General features: G+C 42.7%; 2 protein-coding genes across 2 annotated transcripts in view; one reads left to right on the top strand and one right to left on the bottom strand.

Annotated features, from left to right (window-relative positions):
* The window catches only part of BICRAL (BICRA like chromatin remodeling complex associated protein), a 79,157-nt gene extending 69,414 nt beyond the window's left edge, over nt 1–9,743 (bottom strand). Inside the window, exon 1 of the mRNA XM_043543749.1 lies at nt 9,571–9,743. The gene's annotated coding sequence lies outside the window, so the exon portion shown is untranslated. The remainder of the gene's footprint in view (nt 1–9,570) is intronic.
* Nucleotides 9,744–9,817: 74 nt separating this feature from the next.
* Nucleotides 9,818–12,943, top strand: TBCC (tubulin folding cofactor C). Its single transcript, XM_037895807.2, has one exon. It carries the CDS (start codon nt 9,868–9,870, stop codon nt 10,987–10,989), a length of 1,122 nt encoding a protein of 373 aa, XP_037751735.1. The 5' UTR covers nt 9,818–9,867; the 3' UTR covers nt 10,990–12,943.
* Nucleotides 12,944–13,334: the final 391 nt, after the last annotated feature.

The following is a 13,334-nucleotide window of genomic DNA, read 5'->3' as shown; positions in this document are numbered from 1 at the left end:
CCTTTGCCACCTCCAAATTAGACTGCCCAATGTGCTCTAGATGGGACTACATTTTAAATCTATCCAAAGACTGATGCTGGTGCAAGGCTCAGCAGCTAATTTAAAAACCTTGCCATGAGCATATTATACTCATGGTTCTGGATCTGAACTGGCTACTTGTTAAATACGAGGTAGAATTTAAAATGTTGATTTTAACCTGGAAAGCCCTACTTAACCTAGACCCTACTTACTGGAGAGACCATCTGTCTCCCTGTACTATACTGTCAAAATTGTATCAGTGGGTGCACCTGAGCTAGAGCCCCACTACTGTAAGAGAGAGTGCGCAGCTGGCAGGGTGTTAACCAAGAGGTCCCCTCAGTTTTGGAACTCCCTCCCCTCCCCTGAATGTCTGAAATAGTCAGAATGTATTGATGATCAGGGCATACTGCAAGGGTCATGTTATTTTCTCTAGCTGCGAAGGACTAGTAAGGCTTTGTCCAGATAGATTAAATATGTTTTTTGCTGCAGTTTTATTGTTGGTTGTTGTGACTATCACCATTAATGGTTGAAGGCTGATTACTGGAAGAATCTCTTTCGCAATTGTACATTTAAGGATCATCAAAAAACACCTAGAGTAAGGGACAAATACTCCTTTTAATTGGCAAATAAAATAAACACATAAAACTACAGTGAGAGAATGAATAAAAGCATTCTCCTTAAAACAATGACTGCATAGGGAAAAATAGGGAACGCATAAGGATATAAGCACATAAGGATATCAACAATGGTTATGTAAAAGTAATACAAAAGAAACTGGGGGAAAAAAAATGTAAGATATTTAAAATTGACCTGTGAGGGTAACGGATTGGAATAGAGGCCAAGGCGAAACAAGTTCCACATCTTAGGGCCCACCACAGCGAAGGCACAATCAGCATTTGACATACACCGTTCAGGATGTAGCTCAAGTAGGCAATATTAAAGATGTAATTCAGAAGCTAAACACCAGTGAGTTGCAACAAAAAAGCAGAAACATGATGGAGCATCTGCTGTTGAGTAGAATGGTAGCAGGAAAGACATTAAATAAAAGGGAGACAACATGAGTAGATAATGGGAGTCAAAAGAAATCCTGTGTTCATTTTTGACTCTCCCATTATTTCATTGAGAGATTGTGGGTACATCACTTAAGTTTTTATTAGTGGCCTCTATTTTTGGGTGTTCAACTGCAAACACCTAGGCCCTCATTTCCAAGTTATCTAGGTACTTACATGATTCCCTCTAGTAACACAGTATCTTTTCAGAGGTGCTGAGCACCAGCTGCTCACAATTGGAGTTTTAGGTGTTCAACTCTTCTGAAAATCAGGATCAACGTGCCTGAAGTTGTGCAGCCAGAAATAGAAGCATTCAAAATTAAAGCCCACTTTGGAAAATTTGGCTCATAATCACTTTGACCTCAGTTTCACCATTTGTTAAAAGAGAATAATATCACTTACCTATCTTTAAGTCATTTTTATATTTTTGAATAAATGCAAAGTAGTAATTGCTGTAGTATACTTCCACTGCTAAATTATTTTGGACCCTATTCTCTCCTAAGTGAGAATAATCCTGAGGAAAATAGAAACTGCATCTTTTTACTTGAGAGCTTCCCCTCTAATTCTTCCATCTGGGAGACAGGGTTTACCCTGGCCCTTGCTCCAGAAGTGCCAGGAAATTTGGCCGACAAATTCTCAGAAGTCTTCAATGGATCTTAAGGCTTTCATTAAAAGCCAGAACCCTTTAGGCTGAGGCCCAGTGCACATGCACATGAACCATCTGGTCACATGTAAAGTCCTATTGACTTCAAGAACTACTCAACATGAATAAGGGTTGCAACGTTGGGCTCTAGATAATTAAACAAACACTGGCAGATGAAAGAAACTGTACTTTTCTGACCCGATCCCTACACTTTATTCGGGCCCAGTTCTTGCTCATTTTTTCATTCTCATAAAAAAATGTGCAAGATTGGGCCATTGTTTTGAGCCAAGTATGATAACTAGCTCTCCATGAGCCAAACTGTTATCTTTTTCAGCTTTTATAGCAGAGAATCATTGTGTAATCCCTGTAAATGGAGATGTGAAGCTATGGGACAGCCTTTGTTTCATGATAGCACTAACTTGAAAAATACTGCAGTAGGAATCTGTTCCACATGCAATGATATGGAACCTGCATTTAAGATAGTGGCATGGAAGATTGGGTCCTATTTATTTATAAATAAATGCCTTAACACTGTCTTATATATCTTCATTATTTAACAAAGGGTTAGATATTCAAAACACAATCTTTAGTTGAGACCAAATATATGACTACTTTGCACTTATAAAATCTATCAACCAAGGATCTCGAAGTGCTTTACAAATGAGACAATTAGCTAACTTTCACAATACACCTATAAAGCAGATGACTACTATAACTATTTTACAGAAGGAGAAACTGTAGCAGAGAAGTTTAGGGGCAAACATTCAAAAGTTGCCTCTAGTTTTGCATGCCTCCATTTCTGGATGCTCAGCTTTAGACACCTAAGGCCAAATTTTCAGAGGAGCTGCGCACTCGCAACTCCAGTTGAAGTCAGTGGGAATTGCAGGAACTCAGTATCTGAAAATCAGTCTCCAGGTATCACAAGCTGGGCACTCAAAATTAGCAGAGAGAATTAAAAATTTGGGACTTAACCAATTTAATCACACAGAGAGTCAGTGCCAGGAACAGAAGCACATCTTGTGTCTTCCAGACCTTTGCTAAGCCCCAGATCTGTGCTAACTTCCTCCCTGCAAACATGAAGTTTCACCGCTAAAACATTTTGAAAGAGATTTGAGCATGTGAAACACAGGTTTACAACAAAAGTGGAATTTCAGACTTAATAATGTTTGCCACTTAAAACTCTATAATAAATGGAAGATACTAGATTATTTTTTTTATAAAGGGTTTCAACCATGGTACATATTTGACTGTTAAATTTTCATAATACTAAAGGTACAGTTAAAGTCTGATTTCAAAAAATAACTGAATTTAAATGCAAAATAAAAAGCACTAAAAGCTTAATCCACAGAATGCTAAATCTCTAGTCTATCATTATCCATAGCAGCCTGGGAGGTGGTAATGCAGTCTTTCCCATACTGCCCTGCTGATGTTCCTTGACAAGAAAAACCACTTCTAGGGCTAAAAGCGTAGAGCAGTCTAAATTCCAATTCAATCCTTGGCTTCTTCAATGATATCATCATGTTGCCAGGTAATATTGTGATGATGGTTTTCACCACCAGGAATTAGGCTGAATTTCATGTATTCCATACAGAAACCAATAGTAAATTGATAACTACTTTCAGTCATTACTGAGGCCAGATTAAACCAAGGACCCACATGTGAAAGACTTCATAACCCATTACTACTCATCTAATTTTATCTAACAATTTAGGCTTTTTCTGGCTTATCTACAGTACCTGTGACAGCTTTCACTGTTGCATTGGAGAATCTGAGCCACCCTGTTCCGTATGCATAATAAAAATCAGAATAAAAAGCAGCAGGATCCAGACTTGAAATCAGTGGAACTACTTATTGTAATGGGAATATACAGTAGACAGTTTTCAGATTTCAGTATTTTAGGGTTTTTTCAAATTTCCAATATATATTAGAAAAGAGTTGCCCATATTACAGACTAATGACCTGCAACATTTTCAATTCAACTCCATTTAATTCAGTTAAATTCCACCTGTTTATATCAGGAAAAAATTTGGTCCTCAGTATTTAGTTTTAATTTTAAATTAGAAATATAAACAGAAGTCCTAAAACATTAAAAGCAGCCCAAACAGGTATCCTATGTCAACTCCTAGTGTCACATTCTAGTTGATTGAAAAAGTAGCGTACGTTAAAGGAGCCATGTCTAATCACCTTCACCAGGGCTTCGCAGGAGAAAATACAAAAAGCAATGTGGAAAAGGCTAGGGCATATTCCTCTTCAATATGTTGTCTCTGCAGAGCCACAACATAAGAATCACATGCCTGGCTAGGGTGACCAGATGTCCCGATTTTATAGGGACAGTCCCAATTTTGCGGTCTTTTTCTTATATAGGCTCCTATTACTCCACACCCCCATCCCGATTTTTCACATTTGCTGTCTGGTCACCCTATGTCTGGCCTTGCAGACACAGAAACAGAAACTTGAGTCGTAAGAACCAGTGGGGGTGGACCTATCCTTCAAGCGTACAGTACACAGACAAAAGTATACATATCCAAAAGGAAGAGAACAAAGTGGGAAAAATCAGGGTGTCAACAGGACCAATAGAAGGGTTTGAAGTCTCTATCCAATAAAGGAAAAAAAGTGCTTCCGGAGGAGACCTATACCAAGTTTCAGCTCACAATGAATTATAATGAATTTAAAAATTCTGGAAATAGGAATTAATAATGGAAATGTTAACACAATATCCTAATTATATATATGCTGGCAGGAACTGTCTTTGTAAGTGCTTCTATCGTGATTACTTTGGCTTTTTGAAAAGATTTGATAAATTATATTTACAAAACAAAATATGAAACGGCATTAAAATAGAACAGAATTTTATACAGAGCTTTTCACGTGCAAAGTATCCAAAAGTGCTTTCAATAATGTGTTAGGTACTAGGGGCCTGATTCTCGTTTTCAGTAAGGCCCTTTTAAAATATGTAAAGTGTGCAGTGTAAAAAGGTCTTAAAGTAAGTGTAAATATAATTCATATGCTCACTTTAAGGCCCCATCAGAGTTCCAGAGCTGTGTAAAAGGGCCTTAGTGTAAATGAGAATCAGACCCTTGTAGTGCAACGGTTGTGTAGACCAATGCAGCATCCGTTATGCAGCCATCAGCAATTCACACATGGTCAAGCCTGAACCCTAGACTCAAAACAATGCAGGACTCCTATGCCCACACAGAGCCACATTATCCATGTTTCTTGGTGGTGCAGCTTTGGGTCTTGGATAAAACAATCCTATTTGACAGACAGATACTGCTGGACAGATTTATAGAGTTATTCCCTGTACTTTTTAAGTAGTGACAAAAGTGCAATGCAATCTTTAACTTTCACCTGAACAGTACTATATGGCACAGTAGTAGTGGCAAATTATGAAACCAACTTCTGACATGGAACTTGAACCCAGATACCTAATTCTCCCCTCAAATAAAGGGTTGCAACTTCCACTGATTTCAGTAGTAATTGTACCAGTGTAACTGAGAAGAGAATTGGGCCCTTTAAGGGTATGTCTATGCTGCAGCTCGGAGAGAGCCTCCAAGCCCAGGTAGACAGACTCACACCAGCAGGACTTGAGCTAGTATGCTAAAAAAGCAGTGTGGACCTTGTTGGTCAGGCTGCAGTTCAGACTCTCAAGCCCACCCAGCCCCCTAGCCTTGAGAGCGCAAGCCTCAATGTCCAGACTGCTATTGTTAGCATGCTAGCTCAAGCCCCCAAGTCTGTCTTCCCCAGGCTGGGAGGCTTATTCCCAGCCGCAGCGTAGACATACCCATAATGACTTTCTTACCAAAAAAAAAAAAAAAAAGAGCGTTACACTGATAACTTAAGGTTAATTTTTAAGAATATATTTCCCTAAAAAAATGTAACCTCTATTAATTAGAACGGTTATCCAAATTAATGTGCACAAAGGACATAGTTTAATATTTTTGTACTAGTGGAATCAACATTCTAACGTATTCCTCTGTCCACTGGTTCTTTCTTCAAGAGGCCATGAATCAATAAATCAAAAAACCAAATCAATAAAGCATTTCAAATGTAGATAATGTTCTATATCTGTAACAATGTGATAAAGATTAAGCAGGGCTTGGGAGCATGTTTAATACAAGTGACATTTAAGAGCTCCATAGGGCTGGTGCATGCTCAGTACAGATGAACGCCTGTCTAAAGCACTGACAGCTTTGTGGTTAACAGAATGTTCAAAGACTTCAGCAGCATCTAAAAAGCTCTGCTGTTTGCACATGCTCAGTAATTTCAGAAGCTTAGAGCTAAACCAAGCCAGGATGGATTGTCAGAGACAACAAAAGGCATCTTCCTAACCACAGGCCCATCCACCTGCCAAATTTCAAGTTCCCCACTCAAAAGCATGAAGCCGCTAGAACTCTTCAAAGAAACAGTTACAAAAAAATAAGATTGGCAAAACTACCTATTTTTCTCTAACCATGGTCTCAGAAATAGCTACACTGTTTTTGCTGAAATTCCCCCCAAAATTCAGTCTGAGGCAAAGAACAAGCATGGAAAATTTCAGCTCAACTGGTTAAAGTTTGGTAATGTTATAAACAGAAAGCAGGGGCTTAAAATAAAACGTGCAACCTTAAATAGAGGTGTCACAGCCAGGCCTGCATGTGACTTTCTCGGTACTCCTACAAAAAATACTGTACTAATAATTATTTATTGAAATCTGAAATTCTAAATGAGGAAAGGAAAGTTGTAACTTCTAGATGAGAAAATTGAAGGAAAGTATTTTGTTGCTCCTTTCTCTGTAATCTTTCATTACTAGTATGCAGTGTCACCCTCTGATATCCATGTAACTCACTGGTACAAAACTACTTTGGTTAGCCTCTTAACACCATAGTTCATTTGTGTAGCTTAACAGTGTCAAAAAAATTCCATTCTCTATGTGAATCTCATACTCACAAATACAGTTGGCTCTTGCTACTTTGTACCATCAGTAAACTGCAGGAAGTTCCCCTGGTAAGATTACCAAGTTTTGTGAGTAAAGAATAAAAAAATTATATTACATCACAAGCAGTACTTATTTAATGTATTTTGACAAATGTAGTTTAGTGTCTGGTTATTTCGGACATTTCCTCCAGCACAAAACAATTGATTGTACACAATTTTGTAAAGGTAATGAAGTCTTCGTAACTTGAGACTTCAATACTGCACTCTCAAAAGCTCTCTCCTGAGATGCTGAGAAATGGTACGAGACTACTGTTTTTTGTCAAAGTTATCGTGTTCATGGATAAGTGCTTTTATCATTGTACACTTGCATTATTTGTGTTGCCTACATCAGTGAGAGCATAAGGTAGGAAACTCTGCCTGTCACATGACAACATACATCTACCTCTTATTTTAATAACAGAAACAAGAAAAAATAATAATTTTGAAGGAAAATTTTATTTATTTTTACACTAAGCTCATTGCACCTAATTAATGTCTGATATAACTCCACAGCAGTTACATCAGGGATGGATTTGTTTCTGCTGTTAATTGGCATAAGCGTCTCTCTAGGACATGTTTATACATTTCAGGTAACTTATATTTTATACTGACAAAATTCCTACAAAACAGGAAAAAAATTAGAGGCTTTCAGAATTTCTTTCTAGTTTTCATGATTCAGCACCCTCCTTTTCCAAAGCCTAAGAGATATTTCTTATAAGATTCAAAAACTCTTATGTTCCTTTACAAGCAGAATTCTGGACCCATTAACTTTGCAGCGTTGAGATAGCTAAGTGCTGGAATGCATTAAACACTACATTACCCTTCTATATTCCATCTGAATAGACTATTACCTCTGGTATGCTGGAAATCAATTACAATAAAGCAATATGACTCCACTGCAATTACTGTGTTACTTTCGCCTCATGCTTACAAACCTGCTGAGAAGTACTTATCTTACTAGACAAACATTCATCCTTCAATTTTTAAATCATAACATCAAAGTTATTCCACCAATACCCCCTCTCCATTGCAATGCAGAACCCTTCAAAACTTAAGCTTTTGCAAAACAAGAAAGAAGGGCATTTCACTGCCTTCCTTCTTTACTGCCTCTTCCTTCAGGGTCCAAAATGGATTGTCTTTAATACATGCAAGGTCCCGTCCAGATACTCCTTAGTAGCTAATGCTGTAATTTTACTTTTGACACAAAAATCAAACCCAGTCTCTCCAATAAACAAAATATCATAGCTTGCAAAGTCAGTCAGATTCAATGCCCACTCCTAACTGTGACAGGCAATCTGTTATAGCAGACAAAAAACAGATTATTTTCCAAATAAAAGATATCAAACCCAGACCACTTTCTCTGAGTATTTCACATTTTCATTTTAATGGATTGTTTCTGAGGTTGTTGGGCGGGGATTTTATAATTGTTTATATTTTATGCATTTTCTACATGCAAGGAGGAAGATGGCAAGTGGTAGAACTGAACAGGTGTTAAGATTTATTTTTTTATAAAGCAATCTTCCTCATACTATATAAACTTCCTTTGTGTTACAGAACATCAGTTTAACCAAAAAATATATGTTCTGCTGAGAATTGCCAATTCACAGCGACAGCTGACTATATTTCTACTGTGAAGCCAGCAAGCTTACTTTATTTCTCTAGCTTCAGCAACAAACATACTTCAAAAATATGCCTTGACTGTAAAATAAATTTAAGAAACAGAGTAAAAAGAATAACAGAGTGAGAGAAATCCTTGGTAGTTCTATATTTTTGCAACAGCTTCCTACCTCTAAACACATTAGGACCCACATGCACACCCTTCACCTGTACCCTTCCCTTCGGGATAAAACAGAGAGTCAAGAAGTCAGATGCACAATCATGAAAAACACAACTGCAATGGTGCAGTCAAACTGAGCATTTGCATGTATAAATAGCTACTTAGATCCCTGTTTATTTGTGCGTCCAAATACTCTATTTGCAAATTTGACTTTTTGAAAAAGGTCACTCGATCCCTGATCATAGTTCTGAGGAGCATGTGCAGTGCAATCAGCCAGCACCACATAGCTGCACCAAATGAAATTTAGTACAGGAAGTACTACAAATGTTTGTCTTATCTATACCACTTTGATACTGGAGCCTCCTTAAGCCCTATGTATCCAGTGTACTCTGTCTTAATTTTGATAGTACTTTTAATACCTGTCCATTTATTTTATAAGTTCCTTCCTTATTTTATAAGCCCAGGTCTATTGGGCCAAGACATTCACAATACACAGAAATTCACAATAAAAATAACATAATTCAGCGGGCAGCCATCACTCGCTTAGGCCAGACTTTATTTTGAACGTCAAATACATTCTAGTCGCGACACCCCAGACTGCAAATTATTTACAAGAAGTCACGGAAGGAAGAAAACAGGGAGCGGGAAGAAAACCTCCCTGCAGCCCACCTTCAAGGCGACCGGAAGAGGCTCTGCAGAGGGAACAGGCCGCGGGGGAGGGGGGCATGGCAGGGGAGAGGGGATCAGGGTTATTTCGGCTCTGGCCCCTTATTGCTCCTACTGTGGGGTTACCCCGGCCCGCGCCTGACGCGCAGCCCCAGCCTTTCCAGGGACACGTCCCAGCCCCACTCCCCTACGGCTGCTCTCAGCAGATTCCCTCCCGCCCGGGGGGGCGCTGACGCTGCTGCAGCGAGGCAGGAAGGCCCCGGCTAGGGGACCGCAGCACCCAGCTGAGGGAAGGGACCGGTCAGAGGGGGGAGCCGAAGCTCCGTCACCCCCGCGGGGGTCTCTCCTGACGGGCCAAGCCCGGCGCGGCCGAGGCTGCCCCCGCGCCTGGCCCAGCCGCGAGCAGGCGGCTGCTGGGCGGAGGAGCAGGGCCACGCCGCGCGGCCGGCGGGTAGCGCGCGCACCTGCTGCTACTGGTCGCGCGGCCTCCTCCTCCTCCGCCAGGCTCAGCAGGGGACCGGCCCCGCGCGCGGGCGGGCAGGCGGGGGAGGGGGTCACGCGGGGTTATTTACGGCCTGGCTCTAATTTCGGAAGCCCAATAACAACAAACCCACAGGCGGCCACGTCTAATGCGGAGACTCACCCGTCCCACAGAGAGGCGCCGGCCCCTTTAAAAACACACGAGGCCCCGCCCATCCCCCCCTCCTGAAAGGCCGGCCGCCAATCGCGGGCGGGGACCCAGCCCAGGGTGCCGGGAGCCAATGAGCAGGCCGCTTAGTGAGAGGCGGAGCGGCGGGACGGGAGAGAAGATGGAGGCGGCAGCGGCGGCAGAGCGGGGTCCGGCAGCTCCGGGCGGCGGCGGGGCTGCCCCGCTGGGGCCGCGGGCGGTGGCGGCGGTGCCGGAGCGGCTGCAGCGGCGGGAAGCGGAGCGGCAGCGGGAAGCGGAGCGGCGGCGGCAGGAGAAGGCGGCCCAGGCGGTGCAGGAGGAGCAGAGCGGGTTCTTCGCGGCCGCCTTCTCCCGGGAGCGGGCGGCCATCGAGGCGCTGCTGGGGCCCGGCCCGGGCCAGGCGGAGGAGGATGCGGCGGGCCAGACCGAGTCGCTGGAGGAGGCGGCTGCCCGGCTGCAAGGGCTGCAGAAGCTCCTCACCGACAGTGTCCGCTTCCTGGCGCCGTACGAGGTGCGGCAGGGGCAGGAGGCGCTGAGTCGGCTCCAGGCGGCCTTGGCGGCCAGGCGCCAGCAGCTGCAGCCCAAGAAGCGATTCGCCTTCCGGGCCCGCAGGAAGGAGGCGGAGTCCGCCCCGCCGCCCGCCCCGGCCGGCCAGCTGCCCTCGGAGTCCGCCCCGCCGGCCGGCCAGCTGCCCGCGGAAGGCGAAGGGAGCGGCCCCCCGCTGTGCGGCTTCAGCCGGGCCGAGGCCCAGACGCTGGAGCTCGGCCCCTCGGAACTGCTGCAGCGCGATGTGCTCCTGGCCGACCTGACCGACTGCCGGGTGCTGCTCCGCGGCAACCCCAACATGCTCCGGGTGCGGGACTGCCGGGGCTGCACCGTGCTCTGTGGGCCCGTCTCCACCTCGGTGCTGGTGGACGGGTGTAGCGACTGCCTCCTGGCGCTGGCCTGCCAGCAGCTCCGCACCCACCGCACCCGGGACGCCCGGATCTACGTGCAGGTGACCAGCCGGGCTATGGTGGAGGACTGCAGCGGCGTGCGCTTCGCCCCCTACACTTGGAGCTACCCAGGCATCGAGGGCGACTACGAGTCCTCCGGGCTGGACAGAGGCAGGAACAACTGGAACTTGGTGGATGACTTTGACTGGCTGGCCAGAGATGAGCCCTCGCCCAACTGGAGCGTGATCCCTGAGCAGGAGAGAATCACCCAGTGGGACTGAATGGGGGCTGCAAAGGAAACACTTTCCACCCAGAGGGGTCTCTGAGACTGTAGAGGAAACTTGTGACTGATCAGCAGGTCCCAGCAGAGCTGCAAATAAAACTAACATTGATTTACTCTAAAACAACATAATAGCAGTTTGTGGGTCTTTAAATGCTGAATTATAATGTGGGATTAAACTACTTGTTCTAAACTGCTATAAATTGATGTGCTATGCTAGAGGCTGGTAACCACTGCAGTATCCCTGTGACAACTCTTTATGGCTTCTGTGATTTGTATGCTGTTTCCCGGCTCACTGGCAATGAGCCTCTAAATAGAGGTATGCTGTTGCCTACTTTTTGTTCAACTAGATAAAATCTGAATTGCCTTATGGTAATGTACACTTCAGTGGATCAGGAAATATAATGCTCAGACTCCAGAGTTCTATAGCCTATTACAATCTGCGACCCTGTCTTCGCTAGGAAAAAATGTTTGTTCTTCATGGTTGGTAATATGGTAAAAGCTTTTCAGAGAGGTGGAATTTTTCCATTAGCCTAGTGCTGTCTACACTGGGGTTTAGGTTGACTTAAATTCACTCTCCTGAGATATGTAGAATTCACACCCCTAAGCTATATAGCTAGGTCAGCCTAAATTTTCAGCATAGACTAGGCCTAGGATTTACTTTGATCTGCTAACATGGATGAAAACTACAATTTGCCTTGTCTGCCTAGGCTTTTACGATATGTTGGCCAGCAGGTAAGGACCTCCCTCTTTTCCTGGTGGAGACTAACCCTACACTCAAGGTTTTGATCTCCAGTTAACTCAAGGTAAATACGTTCATAAATGCTAATCTGGGTGCTAAAGGGCAAATGTTTGTAGCCTGAAATAGGTATTTGGGAAGTATCCAGATTGGCAATTAATGTTTGTAATGGCTAATCTGTTGATGAGGTAAAAAGTAGTGTAAACAATTTCTTAGAGTGCACATATTTAAGGTATGCAATAGATGATTGGTACCACAGGGGTCTTGCTCTAGTAATGTGGTACAGTTGCCTAAAGGGGTTGAATTGCTGTGAAATGTTTTTGTTTTGTTTTGTTTTGTTTTGTTTTTTTTGGGGGGGGGGGAAGAATCTTAACCACAAACTCTTGCTCTACTGTCTGTACTGCTGCCTTTACTTTTTGTATAGGCAAGTTGCATAGGCTATTTACCAAATCCTATTATGGTGAAGATGTGGCAGTAGACTTTCAGAAAGCACATTGTGTAGCATTATGTACTTACATTAGAAGACCATATGGAACAGTCTGCAAGCCTTTGTCCTTTATTTAAAAAAAAAACCCAAACTATATACAGGAACTTCCATTAAAAGCACTCCGTTTACAAGTAGGACAGATGGTATAGAGTGTGGAAATTTGAAACAACTGCCTTGTTCAAAGGTCATTTCATTGTAACATTCCTACACATAGGAACATTTCTACTCTAAAATATTAGTGTAGATAAATAGAAACACTGCCTTGCCTACTGAAAAAACCAAACCCTGCTCTCTGGGCTGAAGTGCAATGTTTTAAAACATCAAACACATTCATAATCATGGTAAGGCAGCATCTATTTGAAGGTACTCTACCTGACTGTTTTTAAAGAACAAATATAGTCTCACATATTCTGTGTTTTTTTTTTTTTTTTTCCCAGAATAAAGTTGTTACCCTCTCATTTACAATTTAACTTGTATGGGGTTGGGGGTATTTTCACAACTTTGCAGTTTTGTTTACTTGTACTAATTTACATCTTCTGACTCAGTTTCAGGTATAATACCATGAATGTACTTTAGCAACTGTATTTAACTCAGTCCTTATTTTGTCTAATTTTCTGCTGATGTTGAAACTGTTTTGGCAGTCTAATGAATATGTTCTAAGAAAATAGTTCTCAGGGGTCTGTACCTATTGTATCTTTAAAGGGACATTATAAAATGTCACATGTCAAATGTTGTAGTTTTATTTTGTAGGCTCTATGTGTATAAAGAATCAGTGGTGCAGAATTCCCCCAGGAGTAATCAACAAAGGGAGGAAAGACTAAAGATGGGTTACAGAGACTAAAATGTAGATGTGTTATATGGAGATATGTGGTAGGCACGGTCTCGGAAATCACTGAAGTTCATTGCCCATTTTCAGTGCGTCCTCTTCCATAAAGTGCTTCACTCTTAAGGAAGTTCTGGGTCTTTTAATCATGGAGGAAAGTTTAAAATTTCAGAAGAGAATTTTCAGACAATTAGTAAGGCTGTTGAATACAAACTACTATTCCCCCTCCAAAGGTTGGCCATAATGATTGCACTGCCTAGGACATATAGAATTGCAGTAAGAAATGAAGCATCATAA

Source organism: Chelonia mydas, chromosome 3 (genome assembly GCF_015237465.2).
Source record: "Chelonia mydas isolate rCheMyd1 chromosome 3, rCheMyd1.pri.v2, whole genome shotgun sequence".
Lineage (NCBI taxonomy): Eukaryota > Metazoa > Chordata > Testudines > Cheloniidae > Chelonia > Chelonia mydas.
The sequence above is the reverse complement of the archived record's forward strand: the minus strand, read 5'-3'. Positions and strand labels throughout refer to the sequence as shown.